General features: G+C 41.2%; 1 protein-coding gene across 3 annotated transcripts; it reads right to left on the bottom strand.

Annotated features, from left to right (window-relative positions):
* Window positions 1-895: 895 nt before the first annotated feature.
* Window positions 896-19720, bottom strand: LOC115107843 (vascular endothelial growth factor A-A-like). Of its 3 annotated transcripts, XM_065008815.1 has the most exons (8): window positions 18847-19637; window positions 17032-17077; window positions 14014-14210; window positions 12356-12432; window positions 8086-8118; window positions 4793-4867; window positions 2934-3077; window positions 896-2723 (listed from the first exon to the last, which is right to left on the bottom strand). In XM_065008815.1, the coding sequence occupies exons 1-8, from the start codon at window positions 18907-18909 to the stop codon at window positions 2702-2704; spliced, it is 657 nt and encodes a 218-aa protein (XP_064864887.1). In that variant the 5' UTR covers window positions 18910-19637; the 3' UTR covers window positions 896-2701. The 3 variants fall into 3 exon arrangements, with proteins under 3 accessions (XP_064864887.1, XP_029487375.1, XP_064864886.1); XM_029631515.2 differs by lacking the exon at window positions 4793-4867 and having other exon boundaries at window positions 18847-19636; XM_065008814.1 differs by lacking the exons at window positions 896-2723; window positions 4793-4867 and adding an exon at window positions 5684-5901 and having other exon boundaries at window positions 2963-3077; window positions 18847-19720.
* Window positions 19721-20552: the final 832 nt, after the last annotated feature.

Genomic DNA, 20552 nt, shown 5'->3' on the forward strand with positions numbered 1-20552 from the left:
GCCTCAGCCGGCTTGTCTGGTGCCCATGTCTCGGCCCATCTTGCTCACCCAGGTGGGACGCCGGGTGGCGCCCCTAGAGGGGGGTACTGTCACCCTACCTGGCACTCCTGCCCATCATTACGCACACCTGTTACCTTTGTTACGCACATCAGCACTTCATTGGACTCACCTGTACTCCTTTATGTTTTGATTGCCTTCCCTATATCCGTCTGTTCCTGTTTCATCCCCATGTCAGCATTATTGTCGTTATGTTTTTCATGTCCAGACGCTGTCCTGTCCTGTTTCATGTCTGTTTATGAATTAAATGTTCACTCCCTGTACTTGCTTCCTGTCTCCAAGTGTCTGTCCTTACAGAAACTGCCAGTGTATTGGACATAGTTGATAGACTAGATGCATGGTTCCCAATCTTTTTCAGTAACTATCCCACCAACTGAATTCTGCTCTGCCCAGAGTACCCCCAGAGTACCCTCTAATGAGTCTTCTCAAGTACCCCATGTGGATTGGCCAAGTTCCCCCAAGGGTCCAAGTACCCTTGGATGGGAACCACTGGAATTGAGGCTGTTGTCACCAAACCTTTACCACATAGCAAAGCAGGGATAATAGTCTTGAGATTATTTCACAGGAGTATTTTTACAGTAACTAGTCCACCTTTGTTAGTGGTGAACATGCTAGCTCGCATTGCTAACTCACTCATTGTGATCAGTGACCAGCACCTGTCAGGTCACTTCGTGAGAGCGGAAGGAAGACAATTTAAAGAATTGGAACGTGGCCTATAGCAGGTAAAAACACACTTCCAAAGTTCCTAGGTAAGAGGTCATCAGAAGTATTTCCCCATGTGCCTCATGGCTTTCTGGAGTTCCACGGGCATTCAAAAGAAGAAATTCCTCCACACTGCTGCCTTGCAAAATCTTTTTATTCATACACTATTTTGGTCTACAGATCTTTGTCAAAGGTGTTCAGGAATTTCTTCTTTTGAATCATGTTTTATATTCCACAGCACATGCTCTTATGAGCTGTGTGAGTGCATACCTTTTCGAGTTTCGTAGTCATAACAGATATCAAAGATGGCTGTCGTATGTTGGAGAAGCTGTTTCAAACACAACACAAACAATAACTCATACAACCTCTTCAAAACCCACTGCTTCAAAACACAGAAACCTTTTCCTCAATTTGATATACAAAATAAGAAATAAAATTTGTAAATAAATATGCTTTACTACTTTACACTGTCACAGAAAAAAACATGTTAATATTGGAAAAGAAACCATAAGTACTATTATCACGATATCATATATTCTTGATATTGCAGATTGCTAGCTGTAATACAAACAGTTGACTTGGTAGGCCAAGCTTTCTTTTAGCAATGGTTTATTGTTATCTGCGTGATGGAGCTCAAGACAAGCATAAGCCTCCTCTGCCTCTCTAACACACACACACACACACACACACACACACACACACACACACACACACACACACGCACACGCCAAGACCATAGAGCAGGTTAAAAATCACACACAGAACCTCCACCCTCTATAAAAAGGGTTGATAAATCCAGAATAGATGGCGTCCATACAAATGATCCATTTCAGGAATGTTAACGTAAAGGTTTTTCTTTTTCTTATAAAAGCCTAGAGCAGTATCTCCTTGTAGCTAGGCAGAATGGAGACCACAATGGCATCACATAGCAGGAAGGGGGGAAACCCAAAGGAACATAACACTTGATATATAAATAGATCAAATTAAATATGGGTAGAGGACTGAATACTGAAAATACTCTAACATTATAAATTATCTATAGTGGACTATGACATAAGGGATATTAAGTAGGTATAGTATATACAGACTGTTTGCCATCTATACTATTGCATTCTGTATTGAGTTCAACCAGACAGCATAACATCCCCCTCCCCTCCCCCAAAAATAAACAAAAATAATTTAAGAAGCTAATTCAGGATTTCTCACTCTAAAGTGATTAGCACAGTTTGTGAGGCAGTTTCTCAATGGAATCAAGCTACAGTATCAGTTGTTTCTAGTGGTTTCCATGTATACCAAAATCAATCATCAGTATCCCTTTGGGTATTATGGCACTCCAAATCCAGTTCCACTGCTAGCTAGGCCAGCAAAATACACAGTTCTAGCTTTCCACACGTTCCACGCATCAGTTCTAGAACTTCCTTTAAGGAAAAGGAAGTGCTGTCATAAAGGGACGGATCCCTATCTCCCATTGGCTGTCCTGCCATTGCAATTGGGCTCCTGCAAAGGGAGTCTATGGGTCAGGAAGAATGTTCTTCCTTCCTCTTCTCTTCTGTGGATATACGTACCACATAGCAAGGTTTTGTTCCTTATGATTTAACACATAACCACAGTACTCACACATATCCAGTGAAGTATTTGCATAAATGAATCAACAACAAAACCGTAGTCCAGTCAAACGCCAAACGATGGGTTTTAGTTAGCTCTTTTAGCAGCAATACAAATTCTGTACTTTTTCTTTCTCTCTCTCTTAGTATATGCAGATACATTGGGATTATTTTTCTATTAATGTATTATTTCTTTCTCTCTCCCCCTCTCTTTTCTCACTGCTGTTTCTCAGTCAGTCCAGGGGAATGCTTTCCACAAAGAAGATAAGCTCAGAGTTGAAAGTGCTGTGAAATATCTTGTGAATGTCCCTTCACGTTGTTTCATCTTAAGCTTAGACTCATCTCCTGGGCTTGTCACATCTGGGGATCACAGAGAAGACAGACAGAAACATATGATTGTATGAAAACACACTCGTGGTCTTAGCGCCAATTTCTTGGTCAGGTTCTTGGCTAATGGTATGCCTTCATGTGGTCAAGAAATGCCACCAAACACCATCTTGGTTCCCGAAAGGAGTTATGAGTCCAAGAGTGATATAACAAGCCCCCCCCCCCACACACACACACACACACCTGCAGGTCCTCTCGTTGAGCTCCAGCTGACGTGCCCTGCAGTCGGCGTCAGAGTTTCTGCAGGAACACTGGCAGGTCAGAGGGTTCTGGATGAACAACCGCTTTCTCCTCGCTAAACAGCCATCACAACATGGCTCGCACTGACTGTAGACAGAGAGAGAGGAGAGGAAATGATAAGGATGAAGAAGACGAAAAAGGAGGAAGAGAAAAAGAGAGGGAGGATGATTATTATAATGGTGTTAATATAGAAAAACACTTCCACGATCATTTTCCTTAAGGTCAACCCTCTTATCACATGCTGAAACTTCACACTCTCAGGGTCAATGTGCTGTCTGTGTCAATGTGCTGTCTGTGTCTATGTGCAGTCTGTGTCAATGTGGTGTCTGTGTCAATGTGGTGTCTGTGTCAATGTGCAGTCTGTGTCAATGTGCAGTCTGTGTCAATGTGCAGTCTGTGTCAATGTGCTGTCTGTGTCAATGTGCAGTCTGTGTCAATGTGCAGTCTGTGTCAATGTGCTGTCTGTGTCAATGTGCAGTCTGTGGTGTGGGTAAAAGAGGATGAATTATAGCATGTGGCCAGAGGGTTGTACAAAAACAGAACCAATTTGCAAGCAGCAAAATGACCCCTAAACCCTTCACTATCTCTCTCTCCCCTGTCTCCTGGCTCCCGACTCAGCCCATGCTGGCAGGGAGACCCCCTCCTACTGTCTCATAGGGGGGAGTGATTTTTAGGATGATTGGCTTGCCCACGTACAGTATGCATTGTTTCGGTTAGACATGCACTAGCAAGCTTTGGCTGGGACGTGAGGTTTACAACAAAAAAATGTCAAATTAAACTCATCCCTAAAGATACAGGATGAGTTTTTATTGAATTGAAAGATTACAAGTAAATGTTGTCCCTTATAGACACAGATCAGATAGAGAACCAGTAGATACCAGAAGATAGATCTGGTTTAAATGACAGAACAGTAGAGACTGTGCCATTATGTTCCCACACAGAGGTGTTAATAGTGGACAAAACCTTTTTCACTGAGTATGGGGGACGACAGACAGACATTCCATTGAGAACTAAAGGCACAGCACAACGAACAGAATAACGCTATTCTTTGACATTAAGACCATTTTAGAAACACGAGCACCTCTTTCCGGTAAAAACAGCACCAAACGAAACATATTTTTGTGTTCTTTGTGTTGTTCAGACCCATAGAGGCAACAAAGAGAATGCACAAATAGAAAGGGCTAAACAATTTGTTGGTTTACATAACCCAGAAAGAAACAACAATGTGATAGCCATCTCTCGTATCCTTATATCACAAACAAAGCCCAGTGATGGCGGACGGAACAGAAAAAGCCTGTTTGGAGGGATAAAAAGAAACACTAAAAAAGGAAAGAGGAAAAAGTTGGAGACACAGCAAAGCGAGACAGACTCAACACTGACATAGGCCTTGGATGATTCCCACAACAGATACGGGATTAGTGACATCGCCTGCAAAAAGCCATGCTGGTAGGTTCAGTTCTGTTACCTTCACCATTACCCTATCACTCCATTCCTTCACCCCCGTCCCCACACCGCCCAGGGTGGGGGTGGGGGTGGTAGTGAGGTAAGGAGGTAGGGTTATGAGGTAGAAGTCACCCCTAAACATAGATCTAGGATCATATGTTATTTATTATTTAGGGATGACATCTATCTACAGTCTCATGCCAATAGATGTGTGTGGTGGTATTGGGTGGAGTGGTGGGGCGGTGAATAGAGAGGCAATTCATTAAAAGGGTCAAATTAACTCCTCCCAAACAAGCTTAATGATCAGAAACGCCACAGTCAGGTGCAGGTGGAGCGAGGAGAAGGCCGAGCTGACATACGAGTGGCGATTCTTTTTTTCACGCTTTTTCTTTCGCTTTCTTTTTTGGCCTTTGCCCTTGCCTTTCCAGGGTTCTCTGGAAATAGAGAAAGAAGCACAATAACGCAGAGACATCGGAGGAGGACGGACAGAGACAAATAAACTGAACAGAGTTCAGAGATCAGTTAGTCAATTGTTCATTCACACAGAGACTATATGGACTGAGAATGGACTGAAATAGAACCAAATGATGGTAATACATTTTAACACCGTTCTGGGAAAAGAAATGAACAAAAGAACACTGGCTTTGAGACATTCTTTGTTTTATATTTAATTTAACATTTATTTAATTAGGCCAGTCCGTTAAGAACAAATTCTTATTTACAATGACGGCCTACCCCGGATGTCGCTGGGTCAATTGTGCGCCACCCTATGGGACTCCCAATCCCGGCCGGATGTGATACAGCCCGGATTTGAACCAGGGACTGTAGTGACGCCTCTTGCACTGAGATGCAGTGCCTTAGAACGCTGCGCCACTCAGGTACTCTTAACTCCTTCGGCTACTCTTAACATTTTGAAATAAATGCTGGACGATGAGGGGCAGCCGAGCTCGCTGATTCATCATGTTTGAGATAACAGTATATGAGATGAGATTTTACAGCTGCAGGGTATATAGTACCAGTCAAAAGTTTGGACACACATTCAAGGATTTTCTTTATCTTGACTATTTTCTACATTGTAGAATAATAGCGAAGACATCAAAACTATGAAATAACACTTATGGAACCATCTAGTAACGAAAAAAGTGTTAAATAAATCAAAATATACTTTATATTGTAGATTCTTCAAAGTAGCCACCCTTTGCCTTGATGACAGCTTTGCACACTCTTGGCATTCTCTCAACCAGCTTCACCTGGAATGCTTTTCCAACACTCTTGAAGGAGTTCCCACATATGCTGAGCACTTGTTGGCTGCTTTTCCTTCACTCTGCGGTCCAACTTATCCCAAACCATCTCAATTGGGTTGAGGTTGGGTGATTGTGGAGGCCAGGTCATCTGATGCAGCACTCCATCACTCTCCTTCTTGGTCAAATAGCCCTTACACAGCCTGGAGGTGTGTTGGATCATTATCCTGTTGAACAAAAAAATGACACACCAGATGGGATGGCGTATTGCTGCAGAATGCTGTGGTAGCCATGCTGGTTAAGTGTGCCTTGAATTATAAATAAATCACTGACAGTATCACCAGCAAAGCACCCCCACACCATCACACCTTCTCCTCAATGCTTCACGGTGGGAACCACACATGCAGAGATAATCCGTTCACATACTTACTTACTCTGCGTTTCACAAAGACACTGCGGTTGGAACCAAAAATCTCAAATTTGGACTCATGAGACTAAAGGTCATATTTCCACCGGTCTAATGTCCATTGCTCATGTTTCTTGGGCCAAGCAAGTCTCTTCACCTTACTGGTGTCCTTCAGTAGTGGTTTCTTTGCAGCAATTTGACCATGAAGGTCTGATTCTCCTCTGAACAGTTTATGTTGAGATGTGTCTGTTACTTGAACTCAGTGAAGCATTTATTTGGGCTGCAATCTGAGGCTGGTAACTCTAATGAACTTATCCTCTGCAGCAGAGGTAACTCTCGGTCTTCCTTTCCTGTGGTGGTCCTCGTGAGAGCCAGTTTCATCAAAGCGTTTAATGGACTATCGTTTCTCTTTACTTATTTGAGCTGTTCTTGCCATAATATGGACTTGGTCTTTTACCAAAATCTTCTGTATACCATAACTACCTTGTCTCAACACAACTGACTGGCTCAAAGGCATTTAGAAGGAAAGAAATTCCACAAATTAACAATTAACATGTCACACCTGTTAATTGAAATGCATTCCAGGTGACGACCTCATGAAGCTGGTTGAAAGAATGTCAAGGGTGTGCAAAGCTGTCATCAAGGCAAAGGGTGGCTACTTTGAAGAATCTACTATATAAAATATATTTTGAATTGTTTAACACTTTTTTGGTTACTACATGATTCCATATGTGTATTTCATAGTTTTGATTTCTTCACTATTATTCTACAATGTAGAGCATAGTAAAAATAAAGAAAAACCCTTGATTGAGTAGGTGTGTCCAAACATTTGACTGGCACTGTATATACCAAAATGTGACAAGAAAGGAACAGGCTTGGGTGAACCTGGACTTGAGTTAGCTTCCTTAGGATGATGACCAAAGGCCTTTTGGTAGCATCATTAACACTACCACTGTGACACTAACTACCAAAGAGGCCCCTGACCACAGCAAAGTCAGAGGTCAAGGTTGAGCCAACAGTAACGCACGGTAGCATCAACAACAGAAGTGTACAGAAGTGTACAGTGTGTACAGTAGAATCATGGTGGCAAGGAGCACTAAAGCCCTCACCCTTCAGACACATAGATGGTTAAAACGAGGCCGGTCAGAGGTCTCAGAAACAAACCCTCATCTATAACGCAGGATACCCGACATATAAAACCTAAATACTACCAAAAACCCTCGTAATGCTATAGGATTAGGCCATAGGAAAACGAGACAATCCTATGTAGAGGCGGAGAAGGCAGTATAGCGACCCTTAGTACATCCTTTGGCCAATTGTAGTGGAACAGAACCACTAAAGCCAGACCCATAAACAGTAAAAAAAGAAAAGGTTAAAGAGGTTCTCTAAAAACACACAGTGTTATCTACACATCACAGGAGCCTGTAAAACAAAGGTAGAGACATGAACCCTGAGACATACTTAAAGACATGTATAGAGAGGAAAGGAAGGACCATAACAGAGGAATGTAAAGAGAAGCAGGTGCATAAAAAAATGACAATATATGAAATGTGCCGAAGGCATTGACCTCATCAGGTGTCACTCATTCATTGAAGTATTCTGTGGGTTTTCTGTGTGTCTCACCTGAGAGCTCAAAGGGTCATGGAATTAGAATGGATAGAAGGGATGTGATTCTTTGTGAACTCCTAAACTACAGGAAGATCACTGGATCTGTGCCAACATGGTGGTGTCAGTGATCATTTGATACATTGTTGTATACTGTGCGTAACAACACAGGTTGAGAAAGAGAAATGCCGGAAACGTGTGAGCACAGGAGAAATAGCGATAAAGAGAGAAATAGCGATAAAGAGAGAGAGAGAGAGAGAGAGAGAGAGAGAGAGAGAAGAAGATGGAGAAAGATAGCGGGAGAAAGACAATGCGAAAAAGACAGAGATGGACAAGAAAAAAAAACGTATCTTTTCAAATTAAGGCAGATAGTCACAACACAGCAAGAGTCTGTACTCACTTTTCTTTCTGTTCTTTCACTTCATTCTTTGGCCTGAAAGACAGAAACAAACATGATGCTACCTTATAGCCCACCGTTTGTTTCTTCGTAAACAGATTCACGTCAACAGTGGACAGAGACATAGGCATGGTATTAGCTTGGGTGGCCCTGTAGCACTCTGCTACTCTAGTATTGTCCATCCCTGATCCCTAAATAGTCATGACGATACTGTCGTTACCTCTGACAAGGCTGTCTTTCTCCCCGACTTATCTCCTTGAAACACACACACAATATCTTGATAACAATAGCAGATTGCCATGTCTATTTTGTTGCTCAACTTGATCATTTGGCTGTAACTGATTATGGAGCAACACATCTTTGGGCTCACAGCTAATCCAGTGGGTACAGGAGGTCAAGCATTGGGAAACGTCTCATTGCATAGTACTCATAGGTTTGGAGAAAACTCCTTAAAACTATACAGTCTACTTATAAACTAGGTAGTCACAAAAACATACAATGGTTTACTCATGTTTACTAATGGTTAACAAACTCCTAATTAAAGGGATATTGCAAGACTTTGGCAATGTTCAGATGAACTTCAGATAACATTTGTATGTCTCTGCATGCAGTTTGAAGGAAGTTGCCAAGGGACAGTTTGTATTAGAACAAAGAGGAATAGCTGATGAGCAGCAGAGAGGCCAGGTGCACCATTGAGCATGAAAGAACAGTGAAGACAAGAGACACGGAGCTCTCTTTTCTCTGTATATATCAATGATGTCGCTCTTGCTGCGGGTGATTCTTTGATCCACCTCTACGCAGACGACACCATTCTGTATACATCCGGCCCTTCTTTGGACACTGTGTTAACAAACCTCTAAACGAGCTTCAATGCCATACAACACTCCTTCCGTGGCCTCCAACTGCTCTTAAACGCTACTAAAACAAAATGCATGCTCTTCAACCGATCACTGCCCGCACCCGCCCACCCGCCTAGCATCACTACTCTGGACGGATCTGTGGATAACTATAAATACCTAGGTGTCTGGCTAGACTGTAAACTCTCCTTCCAGACTCATATTAAGCATCTCCAATCCAAAATTACATCTAGAATTGGCTACCTATTTCACAAAACAAAGCCTCCTTCACTCATGCTGCCAAACATAACCTCGTAAAACTGACAATCCTGCCGATCCTCGACTTTGGCGATGTCATTTGTTTTTTCTGCTCTTTTGCACACCAGTATTTATACCAGTATTTCTACTTGCACATCCTGTTCTGCACATCTATCACTCCCGTGTTAATTGCTAAATTGTAATAACTTTGCCACTAAGGCCTATTTATTGCCTTACCTCCTTACTTCATTTGTACACACTGCATATAGATTTTCTGTTGTGTTATTGACTGTATGTTTGTTTATTCCATGTGTAACTCTGTGTTGTTGTTTTTGTCGCACTGCTTTGCTTTATCTTGGCCAGGTCGCAGTTGTAAATGAGAACTTGTTCTCAACTGGCCTACCTTGTTAAATAAAGGTGAAAAACAAAAACAAAAAAAACGCCCCTATTGATCTTGTTTAGAGACAATACAATTATCCTACCCAGACTAGCCTACAACACCACAATGCAATGAATAATTGCATTATTGTTTTCAAGTGAGTACAAAATTCTACTCTAGGCTGGAAACGGCAGTGAAAATGTAATTTGAATAGTGGTGCAAAAGCCCTGTGATTTGAATGTTTCATTCCATTTGGATCAGTTGTGTCAACTTTCAACAGTTTACAAGGTCTAGAAAGGCACTGTAGCAGGCCAGTCTGACTGTATTTTTACTTCTGAAACTGAGATGTGCTGTCTGATTCAGATCATCATCAAATCGTCCTATAATGTGGCCACATAAGTATGCTCCCGGCAGGCCCAGTTATTCAGGAAAGCTTAACGCATGCTCTGCCTCTACGATATGAGCGGCTATTCCTCGTGCACCTAAAACCTAATGCTTCAATATAGCCTAAATATTAGTCATTTAACTTTGAAAATCTATTACCTTTTATCTGTGGCATAGACACAACCAGTCACAATGCTTTAATCTGATTATACTACTTCAGTATCGAAGCCAAGCCTTCGATACTGGGTACAAGGTAGGGAGGGATGTACAGGGCATTTGGAAAGTATTCAGACCCCTTGACATTTTGTTACGTTACAGCCTTATTCTAAAATTGATTAAATTCATGTTTTCCCTTATCAATCTACCATAATGAAAATGTAAAAACAGGATTTTAGAAATGTTTGCAAATGTATATAACAAAATAAAAAAACGGAAATATCTTATTCACATAAGAATTCAGACCCTTTGCTATGACACTTGAAATTGAGCTCAGCTGCATTTTCCATTGATCATCCTTGAGATGTTTCCATAACTTGATTGGAGTCCATCTGTGGTAAATTCAATGATTTGGAAAGGCACACACCTATCTATATACGGTCCCACAGTTTATAGTGCATGTCAAAGCAAAAACCAAGCAATGAGGTCGAAGGAATTGTCCGTAGAGCTCCGAGACAGGATTGTGTCGAGGCACAGATCTGGGGAAGGGGACCAAAACATTTCTGCAGCATTGATGTTCCCCAAGAACACAGTGGCCTCCATCATTCTTAAATGGAAGAAGTTTGGAACCACCACTCCTCAGTAAAAGGCACATGACATCCCGCTTGTAGTTTGCCAAAATGCACCTAAAGGACTCTGAGACCATGAGAAACAAGATTCTCTGGTCTAATGAAACCAAGATTGAACTGTTTGGCATGGATGCCAAGCGTCACGTCTGCAGGAAACCTGGCACCATCCCTAAGGTGAAGCATGGTGCTAGAAGCATCATGTTGTGGTGATGTTTTTCAGCGACAGGGACTGGGAGACTAGTCAGGATCGAGGGAAAGATGAATGGAGCAAAGTACAGAGAGATCCTTGATGAAAACCTGCTCCAGAGCACTCAGACTGGGGCCAAGGTTCACCTTCCAACAAAACAACGACCCTAAGCACACAGCCAAGACAACGTAGGAGTGGCTTCGGGACAAGTCTCTGAATGTCCTTGAGTGGCCCAGCCAGAGCCCGGACTTGAACCCAATTGAACATCTCTGGAGAGACCTAAAGATAGCTGTGCTCCAACACTCCCCATCCAACCTAACAGATCTTGAGAGGATCTGTAGATAAGAATGGGAGAAACTGCCCAAATACAGGTGTGCCAAGCTTGTAGGATCATACCCAAGAAGACTCGAAGCTGTAATTGCTGCCAAGGGTGCTTCAACAAAGTACTGAGTAAAGGGTCTGTATACTTATGCAAATGTTATATTTCCGTTTTATTCATTTATTTTTTTTGCTGAAAAATCTAAAAAAAAAACTGTTTTTACATTGTCATTATGGGGTAGAGTGTGTAGATTGATGAGGGGAAAAAAACTAAACAATTTAATCAATTTTAGAATAAGGACGTAACGTAACAAAATGTGGAAAAGGTCAAGGGGTCTGAATACTTTCCGAATGCACTGTATTTTCTGTTTATCGAGATTGAGTCTATCAATTTGATTGTGGTGTTGAAAACGCAAACCATAATGTTAAAGCACCCGAAGTTGGTAATCGGTATACAGTTATGCTTTGCTTATTAGTCGTGTGGTGCATTGCACAGAAACCTGTTGGTGAAAAATGTGTTGTATATATTTGATATAATTATAAATACAGCTTCAAAATTGTGATAATTCCTGTAGACCTCCAGTTATTGCACTAAATCTAGTTAGCAATGACTCGTGAAACTACCTTCAACTTCCTTCAAACTGCACGCATCAACATAATAATGGAATCCATGAATTCATCTGACCGAAAACTGCTTGATTAACAAATATCTTGCACCATCCCTTTAATGGTTTGTGAACAGGTTATATGCAGGTTATGAAAAGGTGGAAATGCTACACACTGAACTTAGCCTCCACGAGTAAGATAGAAATCTTCACAATTTTTTGGTCAAAATGAACAGCTAAGGCGTTAAAGGAAAACGCTGATATGTGGTTCATGCAGTGTGACTTTTCTGTGACCTGCAGAGTTTAAAGTGACTCTGCATGCACTATGTGATCTGGATGGACCAGACCAGACCAAACCAGTGTGTTGATAGAGGGCACCTGGAAGTCAGAAAATATTCTAATTTATCTACAATCCCCTGAATTCCTTGTAGAAAGACCTCCGTATGCCCTGAACTGAGAAGAACACGGGAATAGATAGTTTGTGAGTATATGTATACGTGCAGCATGTGTACACTTCTTACCTGCATTCACATGCATTGTGTTCTGTAAAACTCATGAAGATATCATTTTGTTGCTTGTGGGGTTTTATTCTTTTTATCTGTGGAAACAGGAGAAGATAGAGTCGAATATACAGTGGGGCAAAAAATTATTTAGTCAGTCACCAATTGTGCAAGTTCTCCCACTTAAAAAGATGAGAGAGCCCTGTAATTTTCATCATAGGTACACTTCAACTATGACAGACAAAATGAGAGAAAAAAATCCAGAAAATCACATCGTAGGATTTTTAATGAATTTCTTTGCAAATTATGGTGGAAAATAAGTATTGCACAATTGGTGGCTGACTAAATACTTTTTTGCCCCAATGTAGATGGGTCAAACATGCTCACATATACACTCCATCCTTTCCCACCTGCTCTAGGACATACACTACCGTTCAAAAGACAACTCATAAGACCTCAACTGGCAGCTTCATTAAATAGTACCCGCAAAACACCGGTCTCAACGTCAACAGCGAATAGGCGACTCCGGGATGCTGGCCTTCTAGGCAGAGTTCCTCTGTCCAGTGTCTGGGTTCTTTTGCCCATCTTAATCATTTGATTTTATTGGCCAGTCTGAAATATGGCTTTTTCTTTGCAACTCTGCCTAGAAGGCCAGCATCCTGGAGTCGCCTCTTCACTGTTGACATTGAGACTGGTGTTTTACGGGTACTATTTAATGAAGCTGCCAGTTGAGGACTTGAGAGGCGTCTGTTTCTCAAACTAGACACTATAATGTACTTGTCCTCTTGCTCAGTTGTGCACCGGGGCCTCCTACTCCTCTTTCTACTCTGGTTAGCGCCAGGTTGCGCTGTTCTGTGAAGGGAGTAGTACACAGCGTTGTGCGAGATCTTCAGTTTCTTGGCAATTTCTCGCATGGAATAGTCTTAATTTCGCAAGAATAGAACAAGAATAGAACAAGAATAGACTGACGAGTTTCAGAAGAAAGTTTGTTGTTTCTGGCCATTTTGAGTTTGTAATCGAACCCACAAATGCTGATGCTCCAGATACTCAACTAGTCTAAAGAAGGCCAGTTTTATTGCTTCTTTAATCAGAACAACAGTTTTCAGATGTGCTAACATACATTCAAAATGGTTTTCTAATGATCAATTAGCCTTTTAAAAGGATCAACTTGGATTAGCTAACACAACGTGACATTGGAACACAGGAGTGACGATTGCTGATAATGGGCCTCTGTACGCCTATGTAGATATTCCATTAAAAATAAGACATTTCCAGCTACAATAGTCATTTACAACATTAACAATGTCTACACTGTATTTCTGATCAATTTGATGTTATTTTAATGGACAAAAAATGCGCTTTTCTTTCAAAAACAAAGACATTTCTAAGTGACCCCAAACTTTTGAACGGTAGTGTATACCCAAATATACTAGAACATATACCGTTTACACTCTCATATACAGACCCACATAACTTGAGACGCATTGTGTTACAAAGGGCCATTCTGGTGAGGTGGCCAGTCAAAATGTAAGAGATTTAGAGGTTAAACAGTCAAAGGTTAGGGGTCAGTTTCTCACCTCCTTGGAGACGACTCTGTTATATGTAGAAGTAGGGTTATATGAGTTAAACGTGTGATGGAGATGTGTAAGGGTAAAAATGTAAAACGCTCAGTCTCTCACCTCCATGGTGACGTTATGCGTGGAGGTTGGCGTACACTGTAGCATCTCGTCGTTGCAGCAGCCTGCACAGCGTGTCAGCACCACACAGGATGGGATGAAGATGTGTTCTACCTCCTCTGGGTACTCCTGTAGGATCTCTACCAGCAGCTCCCTGGGCTGACACAGGCTCTTATTGTACACCTCCATGAAGGAGATCACTGAGGAGAGACATGCACACACATTTAATACACCAATAACCTATACACACATACTGCACAGTGCCTTCAGAGTATTCACACCCCTTGATTTTTTTCCACATTTTGTTGTGTTACAACCTGAATTTAAAATGGATTAAATTCAGATTGTGTCACTGACCTACACACAATACCCCATAATGTCAAAGTGGAATTATGTTTTTTGAAATCTTTACAAATGAATTAAGAATGAAAAGCTGAAATGTCTTGAGTCAGTGAGTATTCAACCCCTTTACGGCAAGCCTAAATAAGTTCAGGAGTAAACATTTGCTTAACAAGTCACATAATAAGTTGCATGGACTCATTAACCACGTTTCCATCCCCAGTTGTTTATATGCGAGTAAAGTTATATTGTATAAAAAAAAATGACAGCTGTGGTGGAAGCAGGAAGTTTCGGTGTACTTTTATAAATGCTGACAGATCATTTGTTCATACATGGTGGGATCGATAAAGTAAGTTTATATTGTAATACTTCTGACAGCCAACTTTCTAGCTCCGCTCATAACTTTCAGACTTCATGGCATTCCCAGAAAGCATGGATTATTGAGTCTTTATTAGAGCATGGGTCTTGTTCTTGTGACATGATGATTGATGCTTGACTGCCGTTTGACAAATAAAAAATATTCTCGATCTTATCTATAATAATCTCATCAAGTAGACTAGCTAACCCGCACAGCCTACCCGCACTGTATCTGTTGGCTAGAGTGCAGGTACATTTGCTATTTAACACAACAGTTTTTGTAACAAAACTATCGGTAGAGTTGAAAATGAAATTGAAACACATTGAACTTTAAGATTATTTTTTTCTGTACATGAAAACATAAGCGAAAAAGTACATTTTGTGTGCAGTACGTCATCACACACTCATATTGGATTGGATTCTAGAATATTCACATGAAATTCAGTTGCCAATTGGATGGAAACCTAGCTACTGTGTGCAATAATACTGTTTAACAAATAATACTGTACCCCACAAATACAATTATCTATAAGGTCCCTCAGTTAAGCTGTGAATTTCAAACACAGATTCAATCACAAAGACCTGGGAGGTTTTCCAATGCCTCGCAAAGAAGGGCACCTATTGGTAAATGGGTGAAAATAAAAAAAGCAGATACTGAATACCCCTTTGAGCATTATTAATTACACTTTGGATGGTTTGTCAATTTACCCAATCACTACAAAGATACAGGCGTCCTTCCTAACTCAGTAGCTGGAGAGGAAGGAAACCACTCCGGGATTTCACCATGAGGCCAACGGTGACATTAACACAGTTCCAGAGTTTAATGGCTGTGATAGCAGAAAACTGAGGATGGCTCAACAACATTGTAGTTACTCCACAATACCAACCTAATTGACAGAGTGAAAAGAAGGAAGGCGGTAAAGAATTTAAAAAAATCCAAAACATGCATCCTGTTTGCAACAAGGCACTACAGTAATACTGCAAAAAAATATGACAAAGCAATGAACTTTTTGTCCTGAATACAAAGTGTTATGTTTGGGGCAAATTCAATACAACACATTACTGAGTACTAATCTCCATATGTTCAAGCATAGTGGTGGCTGCATCATGTTATGGGTATGCTAGTAATTGTTAAGGACTGGGGAGTTTTTCAGGATAAAACATTTACATGTTTCTGAGTGGCCGAGTTACAGTTTTGACTTAAATATGCTTGTAAATCTATGGCAAGACCTGAAAATGTTTTTAAAAACAATGATCAGCAACCAATTTGACAGAGTTTGAAGAATTTTGAAAAGAATAATGGGCAAATGTTCACATTCCAGGTTTGGAAAGCTCTTAAGAGACTTACCAAGAAAGACTCACAGCTGTTAACACTGCCAAAGGTGATTCTAACATGTATTGACTCGGGGGGTTGATTACTTATCTAAATCAAGATATGTTAGTTTCATTTTCATTTAAAAAAAAATTCCACTTTCAAATAATATTTTGTGTGTATCGTTGACAAAGAAATTACAATTAAATCCATTTTAACAAAAACATTTGTAAAAAGACCAAAGGTATAAACAATTTCTGAAGGCACTGTACATACTCCACACACACACACACACACTAAATATACGTCTACTACATACACTTTCCTTCAACAACCGGCATCACCCAACAAGGTATCCCCCTCCCTTCCTCTCTCATTGTGGATGTGGTATGCTTCTGTACCGACTTCCTCTTTCTCTCCCTCTCTTAGCCCCCACAAAGCTAGGTACCTTCTGCTGTGAAGCACTAAACACATTGTAGCCTAGTGGTGCACATGTTGGGAAAGACATTGAGACACCACATACAGACAACTCTGATTCCTCATGGAGAGAAAGGGAAAATTGGAAATAATAGCACACTCCCTGCAGTGTCCTATTCCAGCCAAATCAAGCATAGTATGAAACAATCACATATAAAGTTCAGCTTTTGATTAAGAGAGCAGCCCCTTTCCTAATATTGTGCAACATAGGCTTGTGTAAAGAAGCCAAGAGGGCCAGAGACTAAATTCCATTCTAAAAAGAGTATTTCCACATCTTAACTTCAAACAATATTTCAAATGGAATCCGTGGAGATTATAACTGAAAATGGACACTACTCTGTTTGAAATGTGTTACTATTTGTTTCAATGTTGGAGCCTACTTCAGCCAACATGAGAACATGGTGCAGCTGGGCTTCTTTCCGCCAGGCGGCGTGGGTCTCACTCTGCTTTCAAGGTGAACCCCGTTTCATTGGCAGTTTGCCTGCGAGGGAGCCCAATGAAAGCTCTATTCCCACCGTGCCCTATCGAACACCTACCGCCGTCATGCGCACTTCTCCCTCCTTCCTTAGGTATGTGGGCACTCTGCGCGGGAGAAAGGAAAAGGGGTACACAAATTGGCGATTAAATTGTATCCTTACGGTCATGAATTTCATACAGTGCATTTCACATTGACTAACGTGCAACCAAAGAGGCTACGTGGCGCAGACATACGATATGACGTTGGACGCTGTCAAAGACCACGCGGTGTGTTTGTTTTGTTTCATAGCCAAGGCTACATTATCTTTCCCTGATGAAGTGTTAGGCCTATGTTTGCAAATGTTACAATTTCATTCTCTATATGAGTTTAAGCTACACAACTCAGAGGCCACATGTGGTAACTGGTGCAACAATGACCCGCATCTAGCCCACAGTTTTCTACATTTTCCACGGTAATTGCTGTCAGTCGCTCCATAGTGACTGGCATCTTTTCACTTTATGCAAGCAAACTCGCGCAATATCTGACCAGGATTGCATGAGGCCTGGAGATGGATTACCTCGTGGCTTTCCGTGAGGACTACAGTGTTTAGTCGGAACAACGCAAGCGCATAATGTAACAACCAGTGAACATTTCACCCCTGCCAAAAGTAAAATAGACCCGGTTTATTTTCAGGCAGCGGCTATCTCCGCCCCTTGGGTGGTGTGAGGGACCGGCGATTGGGGCTCACAAAAGAGTGGCCGCAACACTTAAAATGCTGTTATTAATGGAGTGGGTGTCAAGCTGCGAACACCTGCCCATAGACAATCTGATGATATTACTAATAACGGCCAGTTGCTTTGACTAAACAGGGTTGATTATAAGAGCTCGTTTAACACCCCCAAAACGCTTGACTGGTCTCTAGGGAATTAACGGGTTGACGTTGTATGGGCGCGGGAGAGACTCGGAAGAGAGGTGGGCTGCTTGGGCGCGGGACCCCAGCAGGGTTAAGAGATAGGCCTTTGTGGGGCTATTAGTTGTAAAACTGTATTTGAGTGTTCATAATATAAAGGTCTAATAGATACCTAGGCCTATAACGTATGAGTCATTGGGAATCTATGGACCGCCCCAGGTACTGAGAAAGTAGGCCTATATGCCATTTCAATATCATTCCGGAATTTAACATATTCAGGCCAGTGTCTACTATAACTATTGGTTGGCGTTTTTGTTTCTCCCTAAACTTTCGTTCAAAGGTTATGAGGAGGTTTTAACATCTTGATTAATGGTTTGCAAACCAACAGACCTCCACGTCTACATTGTAAACTCTAAAGTCATTTTAAAGCCATATTAAAATATTAAGCCAATACCCCATTTGTCAGAATTTAGAATTTAAAATGTGGGTGGGTAGTGGTAGGCTATTCTAATAATGCGGACTAAAATGAAGCCAGGATCGAGTGTGCAGGCAGCGAACCTGTTGCCATGTCTCTTTGAATTCAAAAGGCCGCTGCTACGCCTTTAAAGCGTAATAATATTGCCAAGGTGGTTCTGAGCAGGCCCGCAATCACCAGAAGAGACGAAACTTCCTCACATTCGTTCAAAACCATTAGCCCCTACATATTCCACCTCTCAACGGCAAACGCACAAGCCACCACGTCAGACAGTAGGCTAAATAGGCCTGCCTACGTGAAGTCGGTGTAGTGTCAGTTTTGCGTAATTGCTATTTACATATCGCTGAAGCCATGAAACATTTTGAGGTTGTTAAAACACGAGTAATGACCTAGCAAGGGGAACGACAAGGACGACCTACAAGTTGACCACATTGACCACATTTCACAAATGTAATCCATTTCTTGACGTCCATTTAGAGACACTGGGTCTGTTATAACATATAACTTACCTTGACAGCTGACAAATACAGAAGTGTCAGGAGAAATAATGTTATCAAACTGTCAAAGTTCATGATTGAAATTCCAAATGCAAATGTAGATTTAAAATCCAAGCGGGTCGTCTGGCGATTTCTTCCAAAGCATTTGTAAAGTTTAAAACAGTAATAGCAAAGTGTAATAACTGTTAGAACTTCTGTAAAAGGGGGACCGGGGTCTGTAGTGGCGTCAAATCCATTTTGGTCCCACGGTCGGAGCAGGCAAGACACCTGAGCAAAAATCGGTTGAGCATAATTTCAACTGTTGCCAATAATTTTCAAGATATCCAGAAACATTAGAATCCAGGACGCGTATCTTTTCACATTGTTCTGGAGTAGACCTTTATTTTCTTCAAATGAAATTGCAATCCACATTACAGGGGTAATTCCATACTTTGTGTGCAAGCAGTCTCCAAATGCGAGTCCATTGGAAAAAGGAAAATTGCTATTAGCCTACAGAAACTTTCTGTCCTACGCAATTAAGCCTACATTCGTGTCAACCCCAGAACAGTGTTTACAATCACATTCACAGAATCCACTGTTTTGAAATCCGTCAAAACTTCCAACCGTGACAGAAACTGCCGTTTATTTTCGCTTCCTGCTCGTTCCCGGTTTGCTTGATCCCAGCTCTCTTATATCCTCTTGAAATCGTTAACGCATCACCGTAAAATATTTTCGGAGGTCTAAAACATCTCCTCCGGTTTCGGTCTCTTGTGCGGCAACACTGTCGAATTGTCGTGAGGCAAGGAGGGATGGTCGTCTCTAGCTTCTATACCCACAAAGACATAGGCTAAACCCCGCCCATTTGTACAATTCTTCTTCTTAAAATGTGATTTTAAACCTAATACTAACCTTAACTCTAACATTAACCACACTGCTCACCTTGTGCCTAACCCTGACCTTAAATTAAAACCAAAAAGCTAATTTGTGTATCCAATGTTGACTTTGTGGCTGTGGAATCTGACTAGCTAGTGGAAACGAGGGGCCTGATTTATGGTCGTCACTATTTACCACAGCCACAAAATAATATGGCTAATCTCCGCCTATTTCTACAATTTTCTTCTTAAAATCTGCTTTTAAACATAACCATGACCTTAACCCTACCCTTAACCACACTGCTAACATTATGTCTAACACTAACCTTAAATCTAGACCAAAAAGCTTTGTTTTCATACATTTTTACGATAAAGCCCATTTTGACTTTGTGGCTGTGGTAACTAGTGACTACTAGTTGTATGTACATTTCTTACTAAATTCTATCGTGTTGAGATTTTAGGATTAGGTGGGCTACCCAAAATATACACGTTTTCATTGATAAATCAGAGCCATATTATTATTATTATATTTGTGCACTTGTGAACAAGCGCATACAACCCCGCCTGGAAAACGCCCTCCATTCACCTTTTATGGTAACAAAATACGCCCTCATTTGCTGTATGACTTGGAACTGGGCCATGCCCGTTTCTAATAGAAAGGGTAATAGCAAATTTCATCACATTTCTATAGACGTGTGGGCAGAATGTTTCAGTCTTTTGCAGTGACTTTTTAAAACAAAAAAATGCATGCTGCCTATAGTCCTATAGTGAGTGCAGAAAAACTGTCCACACATCCTGCAAGATTGATTGTCTATTGAACAATTTAAAAGTAAATTCTGCCCACATTTTTATGCAAAAGATTAAATT

The sequence above is a fragment of the Oncorhynchus nerka genome, linkage group LG24 (assembly GCF_034236695.1).
Source record: "Oncorhynchus nerka isolate Pitt River linkage group LG24, Oner_Uvic_2.0, whole genome shotgun sequence".
Classification (NCBI taxonomy): Eukaryota; Metazoa; Chordata; class Actinopteri; order Salmoniformes; family Salmonidae; genus Oncorhynchus; species Oncorhynchus nerka.